Below are 22,110 nucleotides of genomic sequence, written 5' to 3'. Positions count from 1 at the left end.
CTAATTTAACACCCTCTTTTTTTAGAGATGAGGAAACTGAGACCTAGAAAGATTAAGTGGTTTGATTCAAAGTCTGAGAGAGAAAGAGACAGAGCAGGGATTCAAACTCAAATCTCAGGATTTTGGTCTAATACTCTATGAATAAGGGAAAGCACCCTAATATTTTTAAAAGCTGCTGAAGTCATTTTTAATTTAATTATGTTAATCATGAGATGTTTCAGATTTACTGTAATGACTCAAAAATGACTAGAAATTTATGAACTATAATTTCTTATTAATTAAGATAAAACAATGACTGACTTTCATTCAAAATGACTGAGGGAAAAAAAAATGGTAATGCGTTTGAGGAAAATCAGCACTTAAAGGAGGTCTAAGTTGCTTTAAATGAAAACTTAGAAGCAACATGGAAAATACCAGATTGTATAGATGCAGTCAGGTTCTAATTTATTGAGCTATTTCACTAAATTATAATTAGTTATTTGAAATCTTCAGACTATAAATAAAAATTTTGATATTTAAGTCATCTTTATCACATAATTATGTGATAAAGGCAAAATTGAATAAATTTGATAAAAAACTAATGAGCATAAAAAAGTTCATTAGCTAACAACCTTAGGGACAATCATCCCGAAAACAGGGATAAAGCTGAGGGTTGCTATTGTGATTTAGAGAATAAGACATATTGATGGCCCCAATATAGTATTATTATGCCAATATAATATTTCAGCAGTTCAAAACATAACAACGTATACATGAGATAACCAACAATCTTAGTCTGACCGTACCCTACACTTCCAAATCTTGAATCACTTCCTGAATCTGAAGGCCAGGGAATAAAACAGCTGTCACAGTAAACAAAATTAATAGCTGTAATAAGCAAATAAAAGATATGCTCATGACTTTATGGGGGGAAATCCCATTCAGTTTAGATTTCTAGAAGAATGGCAAAGTTAACTTTTTATTCTCATCAAGGGTATTCTGAAGAAAAAAGGGGAAGAAATCTCATTCTATAATACTTTAGATAAAGTAGTACAACAACATCTCCCATATTTGCAAACCCGAGGACTCCTGGTCAAAGTCAAAGCAGAGTCTACATAACCAGATGAGTATATTTTTAAATTCAGTGGGATTATTTAATAATTACTTTTAGAAACACTAAAATTAAGGAAGGAGGGAGAAATAACTTAAATTCTTAACTTCAAAAGTAAAGACATTCAGGGAAAAAACAAACTTCTACATTCATTTATTAACAGAATTTTCAGAAGAGCCTTAGAGATCGCCTGGTTTAAAAAAAAGAATTAGGATTAGAATCCAGGTCCCATCCAATTAGGAGACAAAATTTATACCCTATCAAGCTACTTACAAATAAACATGAATTGGAGACTGAGGAAATATACTTTAATACTAACGTGATATATACAAAATGTCCATTATAGATGGAAGAAAACAACATGAAACATGTTTGGTAGTCTTTTCATAAGGGTATTGTAAATGCTACAAAGAACTTGTATTAGTTTATCACTAATCATCGTGTTTACTTTAAAGTATTATGACATAACATAAGCCAGTGATTTTCTAACATTCAATGGCACTGTTGTTAGAATGACAATTAGTACAACTTAATTCCATGTATGAAATATTGACATAAAATTCATTGCATTTGAAAACTTTTTAAAGTTATTCAATAAAATAGACTGTATATACTCTTATTTCATAAATACCTAGCATCTTACATTTGTGCAGAAGTTCCAGCTGACAGTAAAAGCTTTCTAATCCAGTATTTTAACAATTAAAAACCAATTTGGAAATTGTTATATTTGAATATGTTGAATCCAAATGGTTGATGAAAAAAACATTTTCCTCTTCATGCTACAGAGGGCATTACACAGGCATAATGCTACACATACTGATAGACATGGCTGATGTCTGTTTTTGCTTGTTTCTCTTTCTTAAAAAAGGAAACGCTATGAGAGAACGGTAACTGAGAAATGACAGGGATATGATAAACAAAACAAACCTTAATAACATTTTAATATTACCAGATTTCAAAAATGACTACTCTGGGATACCACAATGCCTTCTGAACAAATAGAAGGTAGTTACTTTCAACATGGTGTTCAGTGTTACAATAATCATGCTGTGGCCAGAAAGCAAATAAGTCATTACCTTTTTAGACATATCTATATTTAGAAATTCTCTATTAACCTGGAGCACTTTATTACTTTATTGATGCTCTCAAGAATCCTGCTGTGAGTAATGTTATCTAGGAATATGGTAAGAAACGTGGACAAATTTACAGAAGGTGCAAAAAGCTGCTATCCCACCTTGTCCAGGATTTTCGTTCCATAAAATTATTCTACTGTATCAAGTGAAATCTGTCTGTTACAGTTAAATATAATTTCAACTTTCCAATCAACTTAATAAAATGGCATTTCAGCATAATTATGTTATACACAAAATGAAATTTTAAGATAAGGTAAGCTAAAGTTAAAATAAAGCATGTAAAGTGTTAATTATTAAACCCATTAAGTCCAAACTATTTTAGTCAACTTCAAAATAGATTCTTATTAAGTAAAATTTACTTAAATTATTTTCATCATAATTGAAATTATTAACCAAGTAGAATGCTAGTTTGCCTTTCTTTAATCAAGTGTATTTTTGTTGCCTAGTATAAACTATAATAAAGTTCATTTTTAAAAGACATTATATGAGTTAGAAATAATATACATACGTAAAATTAAAAGCCAATTCAAAATGAAAAGCTTTAAATACTGGTTTATTTGAGCAACTGACTTCACATTCACACCATCTTCCAAAATGTTTTTACTGTAGAAAGCTTTTTTATCTTAATAAATAAAAACATTAAAATATTCTATTAAAATAGACTAATATAAATTTCTAAATATTCTATAAACATATCAATTTTTGAGTAATGAGTAATAAACTCTACTTGACTAACAGAAATAGTTCAACTGGTAACAAAGCAAACTCATGACTCTCAAAAGTCACTACAATTACTTAAAGAAAAAGATACTTTTCTAAAACAAAATATGAAAGTACCACCATAATCAATAATAAAAACATGAGATATTTCAAAAATTTCTATATTGGGGTTGGATTTCTATGGTCAAAGCAAAATGACAAAATATGTTAATTGTTAGAAAAACCCTACAGGCAAGACTTTTTTTCACCTGAATTAATTAATTAACCTGTTTTAATTTTCTATTCTACCTTATTCTCAAGTGATGCCCAAGTGTATTAAAAAATATCAAATCTTGTACTTCAGCCTTCCCCTTCCTAAAAAAAAAAAAAAAAACAACCTAGCATGTAGATAGCCTATCTTTTACTTCTTTTCTCCAAAACATCTTAGAATCTGAGATTTGTCTACATAGTATATTTTCTAGAAGACAATAGTTCCTGAAGTAATCATCTTTACACAGAAGGTAAAATATCTAGTCCTATATTATCATAGCAACTCAAATTTTAAATTCACGCTACAGATATTTTAACTTATTTATCTGTTCTTGCCTGTGTTAATAAAAATTATTTCAAAAAGTTAACCCAATATTCCTTATACAGAAGTTTACATTCTATATAGCAAAGCAAAAATTATGTCAGAAGACTTTCAGATTATCATTTCAGGAATGAGTATAACTTACCTGATTTGTCTGGCTACTTAGGTATGGCTCAAAATCATCATCATTCACAGCATCTTTCTGATGAATCGAACCATTTTGTACTGAAACTAAAAAAGTAAGATTGATAAGCTACTGATGGCTTTCATGAAGCACTACTCAATGTCTTAAGATAGTCATACAACCAAATGTATTCAATCTTGTTCAATACAATTCAGAAAAAAAAAAAAAACTATGTTGCATTCATATTAATAATAGCCTTTGAAACACAGAAGCATTTAAGTGCCAAAAATCTATTTACTTCGTGACTAAACAACCAGAAAGTGGCTTATATTTTGAAATCTTCCCCCTGCCCCCCACAAAGATATCAATGTATACTTTACACATACATTAGATAGTCAAAGGAAATATCACCTGCCTTCCATATAAAAATATTACTAATAAAATATTCCAACCCCACTACTATATTATTACATTTGAACCTAAGTTATCCCTCAATATCTATTTTAAGTAAGTTCAGTTTGATTTTATTTGCAGGGGAAGCAGAAACGGGCTGAGTAAAATCACAAAGAATTTGAACTGAAACAAAATAAAACTTTCTAAAAGCAAAGTATTATATCACTGGTTATTACAAAATCATTGTTTGGCTAGACCCAAAGTAACAGGGAAAACCAATATTTAAAAAATAAAACTGGTTAAAGAAGAAATTTTTCCTGCATTTTAGAAAAAAAAAAAAATCTAAAAATCCCAAAGGTGTTTAGCATAGTTTGAAAAAGGATTTCACACTAAAATAGAAGTGAAGATAACAAAACTGCTATAATAATTGCTCCCATACCAAATGGTACTAAGCGAGTTACTTTTATACACTAGTGTCCCTATGATTTTAATGCCTGGCTTGTAAAGCCCAAAGTTTAAAAATCATAAAAAATTAGAATACTGCCAGTTCTTGGTTCAGCTAAGAGTCATTACTAGGTAAAAATAAGAACAGGTTATTCGCTGAGCATATCATGGTATAAACATGTCCTCTAAACTAAAAACTAGCAGGCTGCTACAATTTATCCAACACTATTGCCACATTAGTCCAACTGCTGACCAGCTTTTAGCCTGAATCTTGTTTATATAAAACTTGAGGGTGACATAATCAATTTCTCATGTAAGGGTTTCTCAGTGTCTAACAAGCAGCATGATAATACAGAAAGTTTGGGCTACTCTGAGTTCTGCAAAATAGGAATGCCTGGCAACACTGCCTGGCTTCATATTCTTGAGGCATCACAATAGGCAAGGATTTTGCATAGAAAGGTTGACATGATTCTGGCTCCACACCAAGGTAGTTCAACCAACTGTGCCTAGATTAGCAATAGAGCCTAAGCTATGCTTTATCTAGGGTTGTTCCAAACTGAAAACTATTCAGGAAACCAGGAATAAGTGGGATGGTTCCTTGAGATTTGTTCGTGGTGCCAGATCTTTACAAGCCTGGATCTCTTAAGTATATGAGTTTTGGTCCCTTTTTTTAATATTAAAATTTTAGTTACAGCTCCAGTTAATTACCTCTCAAAACAAACAGGTCCTTTATTCTACATATACCACATAGAGTGAAACAGAAAGCATTGTTTATTCTTCTACTACCAAGAAACAGTAACCACTGAAAAATCTAATAGTTTCAAGCAAACAATTATATATTCCTATAATTTTCATTGGTCAAGAAATAAATATTTCAACACTCTCCATAAACCTGTTTAGAATTTAAGCATTAAAGTACAGAAGGCTTTTCTCAAAATTAGCCTAAATGTTTTCTATCCCATTGTTTTGATCCATTTCTTCATCTTCCTCAGTAGGTTTTGAACATATTGCATATTCTACATACAATGACAATCTTCAAATCTGTAAAGTTATCCCCTTCAAATTTATCTGAACATAATCGGTGATCTTAAAACAATACATAAACACTTCTACAAATGCCTAAAAATACTATTTGAGGAGTGTCAGGAAAAGGTTTTATCAAAGGTAATTTACTCATACTGACAAGCAATTTACATAAAATTAGAATATGAATTATACTTTTTACTGAATCTCAGAGTCAATTCAGGTTAAATCAAAACCCTTAATATGAATACATCTTTTTCAAAATATATTTCTGGAACCATCTTTTGGTTTAGTTTTTGAATATGACTTAACTACAATATGATATTTTGAGACTCCAAGCTCCTGGAGACCATGAAATAGTTATGAAATCCAACACAGTCCCGTAATGCCTGGCGAAAATGTTCTTCAATGAAAAGAGAACAGATGACTGACATGAGCCTTTCTCTGATAAGATAGAAATCAAGATAGAACATGGGCCTTAGGAACCAGGTGATCTTTGTTCTGGTCCTGACTACACCAAGAAGTTAGGAAAGTTAACATCTCTGCATCAAGATTTCCCACCTACAAAAGCAGGGATAATACTATATACCTTCTATCTCCTCATAGGAATGTTCTGAGGATTAATAAAAATAATGACAGTAAAGTGCTTTGAATTTTTTTTTAAATTTTGGAGGGGGAGGGAGAACCATTCACATAGAAGTAAGATCCTCTGTGTGAATTCAAGTTAATTTTTTAAGGACAATTATACAAATGCATATGTACATATCTTGTTGGGGGAGGAGCACACTATACATATTTGTTTAATTATAGAACAGTAAAACCAATGGAAGAGTTGTAGCAGAATAAGGAAGTACGCTCTGAGACACTAAGAAGTAATTTAACATTAGATCCTTCCCTGCTTTTTGCATCACCCACACAGCCTTTAAAGGAAAGTGACAGCAGATTATTGCTCCATCATACAGTTTTGCTGTTTGTTACCAGATAAAAAGTTCAATGACAAAGAAGGTTCCAATTATTAGCAGACACTTGACATTTATTCTTGAATTTCAATTAAATACCTGTACTCTCCTCTTAGCGAGGATAATCAAGGGTAGGTACTAACTTATCTAATGCAAATATAAAATGTTTAAGAAAACACAAAATCAAAATATACAACAAATTATAGGTGATACATTGTATTATCTGAAAGACTTACAAAAGGAATTGCAGGGAATTCCTTTCAAATAGTTTCTGTAGTGCAAGTGTTTTCCTACAAATTATTCCTATGTTCTATTCAGATCATCACTTGACACAGCAATTAAGATAGAGAAACCCAAAGCCAAAAATATAAGGGGTCAATGACAACTAAGGATTAATCATAAATTAAAACAAAGTATCTCTGTCATGATCTGGGAAATGATTCTAATTTTGAAAATTCAATTTACACAAACTTGTCAGGAGTACATATATTAATTACACAGAACAGGATACATCAGTAATGAACACAGGAAATTTTCCATCAATTGTTATAATTTGTACCAATAATTACATTTTGAAAAAGAATTTGAAAATAGTTTCATTTTAATTCATAAAAGTATGTAAAATGAAATGGTTTAATAATTTTTTAAAATTAGGGTAGAGTGGCTTCTTGAATTTACACTCATTTAGGAATATCCAGTGGTGTTTTTTCCCCATCACCACTAACAATTATTTTGTTAATATGAGAAAAAATTCTAAAACTTTATTACCAGAGGAGCTCAAAGCACTTTACCAACATTATTTAATTACTGCATGTATACAACAAATGGCTGCTATTTTTTATGTATTAAACTAGGTTACAAGTTCCTTCCCTCTTATTCCTCCCTCTGAAGAAGCATAAAAAAGAGTGCTAGGAGCACATACACTACTTACATATTAATTTTAAAGCAGTTTTCAAAATTAATTTCCAATATTTTGCAGGTAATCCAATTTTTCCCTCTTTCAGTGTAGATCATTGTTGCAGTACAGATATAGACGAGGCGGTGAAGAGGAAATCAACAAAACAAAGAACTCTGTTTTCTTATAGATGACAGGAAACATTTTCTGACAGGCATGTTGTGCCTTCCAATTTATACAACAGTATCCAGAGATCATACTAAACTGCGGTAAATACAGTAATCCTCATAACATACCAGTGAGATTTATAGCTAGTATTACTATTTTCATTTTACAGGTGGAGGGAAAACTCTGACCAAAAGGTGAAATGTGTTCAAGCTCACTTGGCAAGTCAGTAGCAACAGTCAGTATTAGAACTCAGGTCTCCTGGGACTCCCAGTCCAACGTTCTATCCATGGATGAGAATATGAACTGAACAGTAAGGGGGAAAGAAAGAAAAATTCTTGGATAAAGAACTACCCAAGTAAGCTTTCTCTATGTTTTTAAAGATAATAGAACAAAGGTGTCGTTTAAGGATTAAAATCAAGTGCAATAAAAAATATTTACTCCAAGTGTCCAAAAATAGAAATTGCAGTTTAGAAGCATAAGAAATAATTTCAATCTAAGACACCAAAACTGCTATTATGACATCTTTTCCACCTAAATCAAAAATCAAATTCACTGCATGTAGTTGATATCCTTTTTAAAACTCCATGCTAGAAAAAAGCATATATACCTTTTCAAACTTGTTTACTTACCTTAAAGCAGGAAACACAAATATTTAAGCAACTCAAACACTTCCCCATTTAAGTCAAATTATCCCAGGTGAGTAGTTGAAAAAAATATACAAATTTCAAAGTCTTCCAGTAGGCAAGAAGACTGGTAAAGAACTGTTAATGGGTTAATGCCACTTCCTTTATTCTCTAAATATAAGTTCTCAAAAAAAAAAAAAAGTCCCCAATAAGATGGTTTGTTACATTAAACAGGCAATATGCACCTTACACTAAGGACCTTAAAAATGAATTGCAGCCAGATGAAATTTTAATCTGAAAAACCAATGTGTGTGAATGAGAGAGGGCAGGGAGAAAGGGAAAAGAGAGGGGAAAAAAAAAGAGGGGTGTGTGTATTGCATATACTCTCCAGGTAGCCATGGAAGTGCTAATCTTTTTACATAAAACAGACAAGTAAGTTATAATGTTAAACACAGATGACAATTTTATCATTCACAATACACTACACAATTTCAGATGAGTTTAGAATTCCATAAGTGAAAAGGGTGATATTAATATTAACACCAAGAAAAGTTTAGTTCAAAACTGTATGAAATGAAAAAAACATGACTAGAGAAAGGCAGGACCATGTTTCAGAAGTAACCAAGTTTCAAGTAGTGACACAAAAAATAGTATTTAAAGATGAATGTAAGAAACATTGAAGGTGAGAGAAAAATGAACTTATACGATAGTTAAATGGAATAAAAATTTTCTATTAAAATAGAAAATAAACAGGAAAAAACACTTTTAGTTTGAATAATTTCAAACCCTACAACAACACCAGGTCAGCAATAAGTCATGCTTTCACTTAGAAAAGAAAAATCACTTAAATGATCCTCTTCCCTTAAAAAGTGTTATTTTTCCATACTTATTCATGTCACATGATTGTCATGTTTGCAACAGCTGACTGCATAAGACCATGTTATAAGCAAAGAAAACATTCCTCTAAGAGGAAAAAATATATCCAGTAATATATATTGATTGTCAGACTTTCAAGGACGCCCTTCACTTTATACATGCCACCAATAACATAAGTTTATTAGGTCACAAATTATTCCTAAATTAGAATAAACCTTTCTCATGGGGACTGATTCACACACTAGACAAATTCCATTACATGGTGATACCACGCTACTTTAATTTTGATTTTTCATGTGTTGTTGACTCCTACAACTTGTGGGGAAGAGCATAACAATTTTCATTAACATGTCATGCTGAATATTAAGTGGGCTGCAACTTTGATCCAATTCATCTAGAGATGTCAAACATCGACTTTAAGAACAAACTTGTCTACATACAAAGTGCAGAAACTTTGTGGCCTAGTTACATAACACCATATGTATGACTGACCAACTGAGAATTATCACTATGACCATAAATATCGTTTTCTCTTAAAAAAAAAAGAATATGGATCGGAAATCTGTTCTGCAAAAAGTGAATGCAAGGCGGGAAAATGCTGAAAGCCTGGGTGGTATCTGAACTTTAGGAAAGGTGCCCTTAGTCTGATTAGTACATTTCTAAAGTACACGTTTAAATAAAAAAGGAAAAAATAAGCAACACTCCAGCCTCAAGATTCACCCAACAGGAAAACAATATTTAGGTAAAAAACAATTCACGCTCACCTTTATTTCCTTGCCCTTTAGGTCTCTGTGTAACAAGATGAAGAACGGTGGTAGTGAGGGAGAGAGGAAGGAGGGGGAAAAGCGTGTTAATCAAAGCAATCACCAAATCAAGTTCCTTTTAACTAATTGGCGTAGCCTGCATCCCCCCCGCCCTCCCCCACCCTTCCACCATCTTTAAGCCGTCTACCAACCACTCCGGACCAATCCCCTAGCTCTCGCCTAGTCTCCACACAGGGCCCCCCAGACTCAGTCCCACAGCCCAGCAGTTCTGTCCACTTCAGCACCGAACGCGCGAACTCCGCCTGTGGCTGCGGCCGGGACCCAGCGCCTCCACCCCGGCGGGCTCCGGCCCCGAGCAGCGGCTGCACGGCCGGCAGCTGCTGGAGCCCGGAGGGCGGGCAGCACCGTTACGGGGCCGGTAGCGGCGGGGCAGAGAAGCCGGGGTCTCCACGCGAACGTGGAGCCCTGAGTTTGGGGCCTCGCCGGGCGGAGGCCTCAGCTTCCTCACCTGATCCACGCTAGTGGCTGACATTCTTTACCGCAACCGGAGAGCCGCTGCCGCTGATGCCGCCGCCGCTGCCTGGGCCTCTCCCCTTGCTCTCCCCGCCGTCGGCCGCCGCCCTCCGCCGAGTGATTGTCCCTATCGCCGCCGCCGGCTGCGAGGCCAGGAAGAAAGGAGGCTTGCACAGGGGAGACGGAGGAGAGGGGCCCCTGCTTTCCGCTTGCTCGTTCCTCTTCTCTCTCTCGCACTCCGCTTCTTGGGTCCACAATGGCGGACAGACTCCCCGTCTCACTTCCGCTCCGAGCAGCCCTGACCTTCCGTTCCCTACTCTGACGTCCGCGCTGACCTCTCTTCTTCCCTCCACCCTCCCGCCACCAAGCTTTGCTCCTCCTCCCCACCTCCACATCACGTGAGAGAGGCTCCGCAAGGCCTTATTTCCGGAAGCGGAAGTAGAATCGCGTCCCATAAGGACGCACGCGCAGAAACCGATCTACCCTTCTGTGAGGCCGGGGCGGGGAGGGTGGACTTTGGTTTACTAACACGCTCCTCCTAGCCGGGAAAGAAGGAGAGCTGGAAGACTGAAGCCTGTGAGAGGCTTGTGGGCGAGGCACGTGGCGGCCTGGTGCGCACGCGCGGGCGGGGCAGCGTCTGTTGACTGTCTTCCCTGCGTGCAGTGCGAGGTCACCCGAGGGCTATGAGGCGAGGCGAGGCCCGCGCCGTCACTAGCTTAGGCCTGTTAGCGGGGCCTGGGCCTGGGGTCGTGGGTCCAGCCGCTGGAGCTACGTCAGGAGGAGCGGCTCGGGTTCCCTCCCCCATTCCCAGCCCCTCTGCTCCCCGGGTAAGTGGGTGTAGCCTGGGGGAGGGCATCCCTTTAAATTCTTTATTAGAGACTGAGAAAATCGCCCCCGGGACAGTGCTGAGGGACGCGGGCGCCGGGGCTGGTGGGGTGAATGCTCTGATGGTCCCTCAAATTCATGATAAAGTAATGGGTGCTTCCGGAGACCTTCTGTGTGCTCCAGCCCATTTCCCTGTCATTGGACCCCTGTGTTCATAACAAAACAAAGAAAGCCTTTCTGCATGGCGTAATTCTTAAAGAAAATGGGGTTACCCTCTTTAATCCTCCTGCTTCTTCCCCGTTAAGATTTGTGTTAATGATAACCACCACTTGTGTTGCACTCCCTGGCAGGTAAACGGATCTTCTTATCATTTCTCTTATTTGGCCTGTACTATAATCCTGTAAAATATTTCTAGTAGGCCTCGAGCCCTGGAGTGGTTTAATGGATTTGAAATCGTGATTATTAAAAATAGTACAATTGGTTCCTGCGCAAAGAAAATGCACCGTGTGAATTTGAATTGATACACTCTGAACCTCCCTCTGTGTGTATGTCTCAAGGATGCTCAATCTGTGTGTCCTCGGCCGTCTTATTAAGCCTTCTTACTCTGTTCTCTGTATGTTTTAGGCAGCCGGGGGTGCCGTAGATAAAGCGTTCAACTGGGAGGCAGGAAGCCTGGAATTCACATGTGCCCTCCGACACTTACTTGCTGTGTGATTTGAGACAAATCACTTAACTTCTCAGTCTCAATTTTCCTTTCTGTAAAAAGATGATAATGATGACACCTACTTCCTGAGGGTCCTATTGAGGATCAGCAGAGATGGTATTTGTAAAATCAATAATTAGTAAACCTCCTCTTGGGCCGGGGTCAGTGAAAATTTTGTTGTATTAATTGCTGTGCCATAAGGGTAAATATAAAGTTGAGGTAGTAAGTTTAGTGTGTGTCTGTGTGTCTGTGTGTGTGTGTCTGTCTGTCTGTCTGTGTGTTGTTTGTGGGAGTTGGGGGGAGTGCAGTTATGATGGTTAGTCCCTGAGTTATCATAAACTCCTGCTCTTCAAACTTTCAGTATATAATTTTCAGTCTGCCTGATTCTTGTGCAGCACACCTCCCCCTCTTCCATTTTTGGCAAAAGATTTTTTTAGTTATCCAGTATGAAAGGACTTTAGTCAGACTAGTAGGACTGAGCTACCTCTGTTTCATGCTTGGAATAGTAGTCCTTGGTAAGAAGAATAATGTGATACCCACACCTTCTAGTTGTGTGACCTAGTTTTTTAGAAAAAATGCCTCTAATCTATTTTGAAACCCCTCATTTCGTTGATGAAAGTCATTGGTTGGGATGAAGTGACTTGCCCAAGATTGTGTAAATATAGCTGAACTGGAACCCAACTCTTATTGACTGAAGACAATAGTGCTTTTTCCCTCTATCACAAAATAATGGAAATATCATGTCTCTAAAATATAAAAAGTTTTTGGCATAACTTTCCTGTTAAATAGTATGTGAAAATAAGTAAAACTACCAAAACCAGATTGTTGAGTAGCACAGAAGCATAGTTAAACAATTTTGCTCTGCTGTTCTTTGACATAATATAACAGACCCCAAAAAATTTAGATTGGGATCTTTTAGGTTATTTGGGTCTAGTCTTCCTACTCAGTAGAAAGATTCCACTCTGTTATTGTTGTATTTGTCCTTTGTTTTCAAAGAGGACCTGACATCAAGGAAATGATGACATGACTTGCAGTTGACTGATTTGAGTAAGGCAGAGTTGTTCAAGGTCACCAGCCTCATTTTCTCCTCCAGAACCATCTGGGTCCAGTGAGCAGATATTCAACAGGATGCCTGGAGATGGTCCAGGATGCAATGTGAGGCCTTGGCCATTTTAGGCAAGGCCTTTTTAATGCCCATTCATCTCTTTAAGAAGTGAGTCAAGGGATGGCCCCTTTAATTAGAAAAAAAAAAAAATCAAGCTGGGAGGGGAAGACCCTCTGGGTTGCTGTTCCAAAGAGAAACAGTTACCATTGACATTCTTTTAAGGTTGTGTGTATGTATGTATGTGAAACATTACATTTCTGTTCTCATCACCCAGCCTCAGACTGAATACTTCTTTGGGGAGTAAAATGAAGCGTTTCCCTCTTAGGAGCCATGCCATTGTTAGGCAGATCTTGTTTTTCTTCCTCTTCCTAATTAAATTCTACCTCTCTTGTAAAATTAATAGTTCTAATTAAGCTAAACTGTTGTAACACCTGTCTATTACAGCTTTTACTTTTAAATTTCACTGTAACTATTCTATCTCCCATTTTTTTTCAGGTTATACATTCTCAGTTTCTTTAATCATTCCATATAGGAGATGGTTTATAGTTACTTCACTATCTTCTAATAATGATCACCTTCCTTGATTCTATATAATTCAGTTTCAGCAAACATTTAATGTTGACTTAATCAGCAAGTATTCACTGTGTTAGGCACTGAGGATACCAGTAAAAAAAATGAAGCAACTTTTACTCTTATTGAGCTTCCATTCTAATGGAGAAAAATAGTTCAATCAATCAGACATTTATTAAGGGCCTACTATGTTCCAGGTATTATGCTGAGCTCTGGGGATACAAAAAGGAGCAGAAGATTGACCTTGTCCTAAAGGAGCTTACAGTCTAATGGGGATAACAAAATGCAAAACAGCATATCCAAAGCAAAATTTGTGTGGGATGAATAGGAAATAGTTGAGAGGGAATGCCCTACAATTAAGAGGGGTTGGGGAAGGCTTCCAGTTAAAGATGGGATTATAGTTGGGTCGTGATACCTGGAGAGGTAAGTAGGCTGAATGGAGTAGGGAGAGCATTCCAGATATTGGGAAGCCAGAGAAAATCTCTTGTTCATAGACCAATGTCACTGGATAGAAGAGTACTGAGTGGGAAATAAGGTCTAAGAAGACTGAAAATGTAGGAGGGGCCTAGGTTATGATGGCCTTTGCATTCTAAATAGAGGATTTTGTATTTCATCCAGAAGGTGATGGGAGTCACTGGAACTTATTGAGTAAGACAGTGACATGGTTGGACATACACCTTAAGAAACCACTTTCTTGGCTGAATGGAGGATGGGTTAGAGTGAGGGACAAGAGGCAAGCCACCAGCAGGCTGCAGTAGTCTAGGCCTGAACCAGGGTGATGATAGTATCAGAGGAGAGGTGAAACCCACAGGCTTCAGCAAGTGCTTGGTTAAGGAGAGTAAGAGATAGCGAGTAGTCAAGTAACTCCTAGATGGTGAGCCTGAGGGATGGGAGGATAGTGTTGCTCTTTACCACAATAGAGAAGGTAGAAAGTGGGGAGGGCTTAGAGGGAAAGATAATGAATTCTGTTTTGGACGTTTTGGATTAAGATCTACAGGACTTAGAGTTTGAGATATCTGAAAGGCAGTTGGCAATGTGAGATTGGAGGTCAGCAAGAGAGGTTGGGGCAAGATAGGTAGATTTAAGAATCATTAGTGTAGAGATGGTAATTAAATCCATGGTAACTGATGAAATCACTAATTGAAGTAATATAAAAGAAGAGGAGAGGGCTTGGGACCAAACCTATGGGAAACTTCCAGTTAAAGAGCATGATGTGGATGAAGATTGAGCAAAGATGCCTAAGAAGGATCAGTCAGATAGGAAGAGAACCAGGAGAAAGTGGTGTCCCAAAAACTCAGTGTGTCATCAGCAATGTCAAAATAAAAATACAAAACTGAACAGTTTATTTTTTTTAATTTACATTTTATTCTCAAGGCAGTAGGAAACCTCTGGAATTAGTTGATTAGGGGAGTTATAGTGAGATCTGCTCTTAAGGAAAATTACTTTGGCAGTTGTGTATAGAATAAATTGTAGTGGTGAGAGACTGGAGGTAGGGAGACCAATTAGGAAGCTGTTGTAATCTCAGCCAGAGGTGTTGAGACCCTGTAATAGCCGAGTGAATAGAGAAAAGAGGGTCAGGTATGAAAGATGTCATACTAGCATCTTTCATTCAAGAAATGGCAAGTTTTGCTAATTAGTTGGATATGTGAGAAGAGAGACAAGGAGAAAGAAGGCCAGTATAACTCTAAGGATTGGGAACCTAAGACACTGGAAGGGGAATGGTACCTTTAAAAAAAAAAAGGAAAGTTTGGAAGAAGGGAGGATTAGGTGAAAGGTATTTAGTTTAGTTTTAGGCATGTTGCGTTTAAGATGTCTGAGGGAAATCCAGGTTGAAATATTCAATAGGCAATTGGTGGTACAGGACTGAAGCTTAGGGACATAGCACATAGAGATTAAACAGTTAAACCTCTGGAAACTTTTGAGGTTACCAGAGAGAAAGAGTATAGAGGAAGAAAAGAATCCAGAGCAGAAACTTAGGGAACACCCACTGTTAGGTGGCATAACACAGGGAATGTGGTAGCAAAGTAGACTGTGTTTAGAAAGGCGGGAGGTGAACCAGAAGGCAGAAGTATAATGAAAACTCAGATTGGAAGAGTATCTAGGAGAAGAGGGTTATTACTAGTATCAAATGCAACAAATAGGTTAGAGCTGTGTTATAGAGAAAAGATGATCAGATTTGTTAGTTGAGAGTATTGCTAATGATGGAGAAAGTTGTTTGGGTTGAGTGAAGAGGTTGAAAGCCAAATTAAAAAGGGTTGAAGAGTGAGTGAAAGGAAGTGGAGGCACTGAATAAACATAACTTTTTCAAGGGAAGAGAGATATATAGGATGACAGACTTAGTGAAGTTTTTTTAAGATCCAGTGCAGGGTTGGTTTGTTTTTGTAAGGGTAAGGGCGACTTGGACATATTTGAAGGCAATAGAAAAGGAACCAGTTGAGAGAGAAAGATTGAAGATTCTGGAGAGGAATGGAGGACCCATTGAAGTTTTAGGAGGTATGGTTAAGTAGGGGAATGTCCGAGTTTATACTGAGGGAAGTGAATCATTTGTGGGTTATGGCACTTAGAGTTGCTTACTCATGTAAGGTTAAAGGGCCCCTGAAATAAAGCTTGTGAGCAACTAGTTGCAAGCTACAAATCTTTTAGCATAAACTGTTCGTGCCAGTTGTTCCTAATCCTGTATCTGTATATATGATGTTTTGTTTTTTAACCTTAAGGTAGTGCTTGACATTTATTCCTCTTAAATTGAATTTATTGGATTCCTACTCTGATACCATAGGCGACACTAGGTTCCCAAAGGTTATATTAATAAAGTCTAAGTTCTGTCAGGGCCTGTCATCCTGAAGAACTTCTGTTATGGACCTAGTAATGAACTGTATGTCTATACCCAAGAGCTCATCATCCAAGCTGACTGCAGGGTGAAGAATTTTTTAGCCCACATCATCACTTGAAGACTCAAGTTGTGGAGGGTTATAAACTGTACCAAGTGGAGGAAGTACTCAAGATAGTAAAATTATGGATCCTTGAAATAATGAAGTAAATTTTGTCATTTCAACATAGTGGTCCAACCTATTGAAATCTTTCTAAGTCCTGATTATGTCATTTTTTGCTTTAGTTTTCCTTTCTCAAATCAGTTGACTTGCTTTCTCCATTATCAACCAATCATTTAAAGAAATAGACTTGATATATAGGTTATCCCAAAAGTCTTAGTGCAGTTTTATGCTTCAGTAGCATACTTAGACTTTTGGGGCATCTTATACTACTTTGAAGTTAATACCACACTCTTAATAAAAAAAAAAAATCCACCTAATCCCATAGGCATTTCAAATTTATATCCACTTACAGCAACGTAGAAATGATAGCTACATTTTGTATAGGAAATGAAGTTTTGCAAAAGCAAATTACATAAATTATTTCATTTGATTAGAACACTATGTTTTTCTGGTATTTTCTTGTTCAGTAGTCCCCATTGTGGTCCCATTGCTCATCTTTCCAGAGTTTCTGAATTGCTATGAACATAGTCCCTCCCTGGTGGATTTCTTCACTGTTGGCATTGGTGGAGGAAGGGTAGTATCTTGTAATCTAAGGTAATGAAACTGAGTTTCTTGTGTGTTTGGAAAACTAGCTCCAAAAGGGAATTTCTTTTAATAACAAAAAAAAAAAAACAACAAACTATTAAGTAAAGTCACCTTTTAATTTAAAAAAACCTCAATTATATGTGTGTGTGTGTGTGTGTACAGATACATGCACATATCAACATGTTGTAGTCTTTTTTAAAATGACTGACAAAAGAAAAAAGCAGGATTCTAGTGAGGGTTGCAAGCCCTTAATATTAAAGCAGTACATGTAGAGTCACAGGTGAGAGGTAAAAAGCTTTTGATTTTCTGGTTTCAGATTGAAATTCAGCCATGACATTGAGATTTTTTGATACTGTAAGGTACCATCTAGTGATGGATGAAGTAATTTAAAATGTAGTGATAGGCTTGAGTCATAAGTTTTAAAATGAGATATGGGCTTGTGCTGTCAAGGTGTTAAGTAAAGTTGCAAGTGCTGGTAAAATAGCAACTGAAGGACTAGCACAGAAAGATCAAGAACTTGATTTCTGAGGCATCTGATTATTACACGAAAATTCAAAAAAGTGAAATAATCCATTTCTCAAAAAACCATTCAGTGGCCCTATGTCTTCCCAAAATTGTCTACCAAAATTTGCCCATAGAAATCTCTATATAACCCTTGTGGTATTCCTTTACTTCCTAATGTAGTCAAAATCGTATGTAAAATTTAGGACTATTTATTTCGGTAATCTTAGGTAAATCTCAGATTATCTTTTGTTTTCCCATCTCTAAACTCCTTATTTTCCTCATCTCTAAAATGATGTGATTGTTCAGAACAGGCTCTCAGACCCTTATAGCTCTAAACCTTTTTAACTTATTAAATGATCTTATACAGTAGATCAGAATTACATAATTAGAAAAATTTAATTGTTATTGATCTGTTTCCTTGTTGGGCATTTTATACATAATATATAATTTATAATTCACTAAGTGGTATCTGTAATGTTTTCAGTAAAGATTTAGAAAATATCTTATTCAGATGCTTCCGAAGTTAAATCTGATTTAATCTACAGCATCATTTCCAGGAATATAACATATCTGTGACTTAAATGAGATTCAGGCCTTCTGGATTTCTACAAATGTTTTCAATAAAAATATACATCTATTGTAATATTAAAAAATTTTAAATCTGGAATTCTTTGCCTCAGTGTATGACAAGACTTTTTAATAGCTATCATGGAAAAAAATGGATGTAGATTACATAAGGAAATTGATGCAAGTAGCACAAATGAAATGGGGTTTTTTTTTAAGTTTTGTCATTCAAAAATAATTTCCACAAGTTGAAAAAAAGGGTATGGTTTCTCAGAATGTTGAATATTAGAACTAAATTGTATTACTTGTTGGAATTGAGTATAGAAAATGCCTGAAAAAATTACCCAGAAAACTGTTCCTTGTAAAAAACTTTATTCTTCCGATAAATTAATCATCTCTTACTGTTAAATATTAGTGAAGTGTGCATATTGAATATCATCCACATTTTCTACACTTTTTGAGAATCTTTAAAGGAAACAAAAGATTTATCACATTATGGAAAAGAAGGACAAATAAAACTATTCCTTTAGACTTTTTTACATATTACTCTATTAATTTCTACATACACTGGTTTATTGCTCTTGCTTATAACACTATTCCCCCTGCCGAGAGTGTTCCCTCTCCCCACCTCTGCCTCTTGGAATCCCTAGCTCTCTTCATACCTCAGTTTAAGTACTGTTTCCTATATACTGCCTTCCCCAATTCTCTCATTTGCCTTGAGCTCCCATCCGTTCCACCAAATTACTTTCTCTTTACTTATTTGTACTCATTATTTCCCCAATAGGATGTGAGCTTCTTAAGGACAAAGGCTTTTATTTTTATCTCTGTATCCCCAGCACCTCACACAGTTCTTGATTAAATAAGAGTCGCTCTCCTCCCCCCTTTCCCTTTGCCCTTCTGCCCCTCTCCTCCTCATCCCTTTCTATCTCCTTCCTCCTCCCTCCCCTTTCCCCACTGCAGCCCCACCCCCATAAAGACATATATGCAATTCTGTGTGTGTGTATGTCTGATCATTATCAACAAGTTTCAACATGCCAGGCTTTGTGCTAGGTATACAAAGATTAAAACAGTCCTTATTTGGAATAAACGTATACTCTGATAGAGGAGAATATATAAAAAAGTATATGGCATAAATATGAAGTTAATAAATATTCCTCCTCCCTCTCAGAGAGTCATCCCTTATAACAATTCTATTTAAAAACAAGGAAGAGGGAAAAAATTGAGCAAAATCAATCACATTAAAAAATAATTGCCAGTATATGCAGGCCCTGTTTGATATCTTGCTAATTGCCCCACCTCTTCCCCCCCAAACTATTTCTTACCTCATTTGTATTCTCATTTGCTATATTTGAAATAGTTAAATACAAGGTAGCAGTTGGGGTGAATAGAGAAAATTTCATGCAGAAAATAGTGCTTGAGGTCTTTTCCAATTCTAAAATTCTGTGCACTCATGACTATCTTAGATGATATAGTAGCAGGACATAATTCTTAAATTAAAATATAATTCAATAAACTAGCACTAAGCAAAGAATAAATCCATACAGTGGATAATTAAGCATTTACTCATGTGGTACATCCTATATTTTAGCTGAAGTTAGAGGAGGGGGAAGATCACTTAGAGTAGTGAAATGTAGGTGCAGCTAAGTGGTACAGTGGAGACTCATCTTACTGAGTTCAAATCTGGCTTCAGACCCTAGTTGTGAGTCCCTGGACAAGTTACTTATCCCTATTTTTCTCATCTGTAAAGTGAGTTGATGAAGGAAATGACAAACCTCTCTAGTGTCATTGCCAAGGAAATCCCAAGTGGGGTCACAAAGAATCTGACATGACTGGACAATAAATCAGTGAAGGAGTCTTTGAAGAGGTAGATTTTGAATTGAATCTCAAAAGATGGCTAGAATTTGATTTTGTCCCAACCCATTCCTTCTTTTTTTAAAAAGTAATTTCCATGTGTGTGGTGGTATTGTAGGGTCAGATGGGGGATATGTAAAAAAGTGCCCTCCAAGGGTATAATTCAATTACATATATTTGATCTATCTGTAATATAAAAGACATCATATAGAAGGTTGTACTTAAATTGAGTCTTAAAGGAAATGGATTCTAACTTCTAGGGGAGGACTGGATACATACCAGGCATAAGGAACAGCTTTGTGCAAAAGCTTGGAGACAGGAAATGGAATATTCTATATGAATAAAAAGACCAGGTGGTTAGTACCATAAATTGCATGACAGTGAGTTACAATAAAGCTAGAAATACAGATCAAGCTAGACTGGGATGGGTTAGAAGTGGCAAACATGGGACTTTATATTTGATTCCAGAGGCCACTGGGAATTAAATAGGGGAGTAACAATATAGGATCTTTACTTAAGGGGGAAAAAATCCTTATTAAGCAGTGGTGTGTATTGGAGAGGGAAAGAACTGAGACCGAAAGACCACCGGAGGTTATTTCACTACTATTAATAAGAGGTGATGAGGACCACAGCTAGAGAGATATGGAGGAAGCAACAAAAAGACCTGCCAATGGAAGAGATACTTGGAGTTAAAGAAGGTTAAGAGTTGAGGTTTACACCAAGATTGTAAATGTCAGTAACTAGAGGACAGTGGTGATCTGAGGCAAAATAAGAAAATCCCCAGGTGTTGGGGAAAAGATAATGCTGTTTAATACAAGCTGAGTGTGAAATGTTTCTGGAATACCTAATTTGAAGTGTGCAGTAGGTAATTGATGATGAGTAATGAGGCCTGATTATGAATATTTGAGAGGCTTCTGCATTTGAACCAATGAGAATTGATTCGCTTCCTGAGTGAATATGTTAGAGAGAGAAGAGGTAGCGCTCCGTGTAGAGCCTGGGAGTACATTGTTAAGGAGTGTGATGTGATAATAAATAAGCAAAAGAGCTTTAGAAAAGAGGTTAGACGAAGAGGAGTGCCCAGAGAGCAGAAGGTATCCATAAAGAGAATATGGTCAGTACTGTCAAATGCTCCTGAATAGTAAATGACAATAGCCTGTCCTTCAAAGCTCAGACTAGAGGAGGAGAAAATCAGGGATTATATTGAGGGATTTGAAATGTAGCAAAGGAAAGAAGAAGGCACTCAGTAAATGGTCTGTTTTCTTAGTAAAGTATAAAGTGAACACTTCAGCTGTGAGAGCTGGGAGTGATGTGAGATTGGAACAGCTGCTGTGGAGAGTAGGACAGAGAGAATCAATTAGAGAGAGTATAAGAATTGTGTTGTTGCTATGAGGATTCAGTTAACTTTAGATAACCTAAATTTGTCTTGGCTTCTGTTGTCATCATTGTGATTTCTTCTCACACCATTCAACAGCATATTTGATGTTGTTTGTTCTTGAAGAGGACTATGACATCAGGAAGGTGATGCCAAGACTTGCAAAAGTGAATTGGATTTAAGTGAGCCTCAGGGCTGTGCAAAGTAACCAGCCTCCCCTTCTCCTCTGGAGTCATCTGGCTCCAGTGGCAAGATAAAAGATTATGTAGTGGGAGACCTTGGCCTTTTTTAAGCTAAGGTCTTTAACAAGATTCAGTTTGACTAAATACATGCCCGTCCAGTGATTAAGGCTAGGTAAGAAATGAGGTATGGAATAGCTTCTTTTACCTACTCAAAAAAAAAAAATCTGGGAGGGGGAGACCCATTGCTATTTTCATTCACTCTGAGCCATCAGGAACCAAACATAACTCAGTCATATGTACGTATATGTAGACTCAGTATATAGAGGAGACAAAATAGTTCATGGTATCATAGGCAGCATATGCATAAGAGAGGAGGAGGAAACAGTGGGAATAATTCAAGGTATTGGTTTAGCAAGACATGAGCAGTGATGGAGCAAGGGAGCAGGGGCGTTCCAAAATTGAACTGCTTACCTGGAAGTTCAAGCTCAAGAAAGGAAGAAAGCAAAGCCAGAACAGGGATGTTAGTCTGGGAATGAACTGAGCAGGGTGGAAGGATTGAAGGT

At 36.6% G+C, this 22,110-nt stretch overlaps 2 protein-coding genes across 7 annotated transcripts in view; one reads left to right on the top strand and one right to left on the bottom strand.

Moving 5' to 3' along the window:
• Positions 1–10,626, bottom strand: part of YTHDF3 (YTH N6-methyladenosine RNA binding protein F3) — a 46,464-nt gene extending 35,838 nt beyond the window's left edge. Inside the window, exons 1-4 of one of the 4 annotated variants that reach the window (XM_072604677.1) lie at positions 10,292–10,626; positions 9,784–9,808; positions 7,736–7,823; positions 3,660–3,745 (exon numbers count right to left, since the gene is read on the bottom strand). Coding sequence is in view for 2 of the 4 variants with exons in the window: in XM_072604675.1 (XP_072460776.1) it covers positions 3,660–3,745; positions 9,784–9,808; positions 10,292–10,315 (135 nt within the window). In the remaining 2 variants the exon portion in view is untranslated. The other 3 variants (XM_072604675.1, XM_072604676.1, XM_072604678.1) reach the window with 3 other exon arrangements.
• Positions 10,627–10,778: 152 nt separating this feature from the next.
• TTPA (alpha tocopherol transfer protein) overlaps positions 10,779–22,110 on the top strand; it is a 118,285-nt gene continuing 106,953 nt past the window's right edge. Inside the window, exon 1 of one of the 3 annotated variants that reach the window (XM_072604682.1) lies at positions 10,779–11,123. In XM_072604682.1, the coding sequence (XP_072460783.1) occupies positions 10,980–11,123 (144 nt within the window). In that variant the 5' untranslated portion in view covers positions 10,779–10,979. The remainder of the gene's footprint in view (positions 11,124–22,110) is intronic. The other 2 variants (XM_072604680.1, XM_072604681.1) reach the window with 2 other exon arrangements.

The sequence above is a fragment of the Notamacropus eugenii genome, chromosome 4 (assembly GCF_028372415.1).
Source record: "Notamacropus eugenii isolate mMacEug1 chromosome 4, mMacEug1.pri_v2, whole genome shotgun sequence".
Taxonomy (NCBI): Eukaryota; Metazoa; Chordata; class Mammalia; order Diprotodontia; family Macropodidae; genus Notamacropus; species Notamacropus eugenii.
The sequence above is the reverse complement of the archived record's forward strand: the minus strand, read 5'-3'. Positions and strand labels throughout refer to the sequence as shown.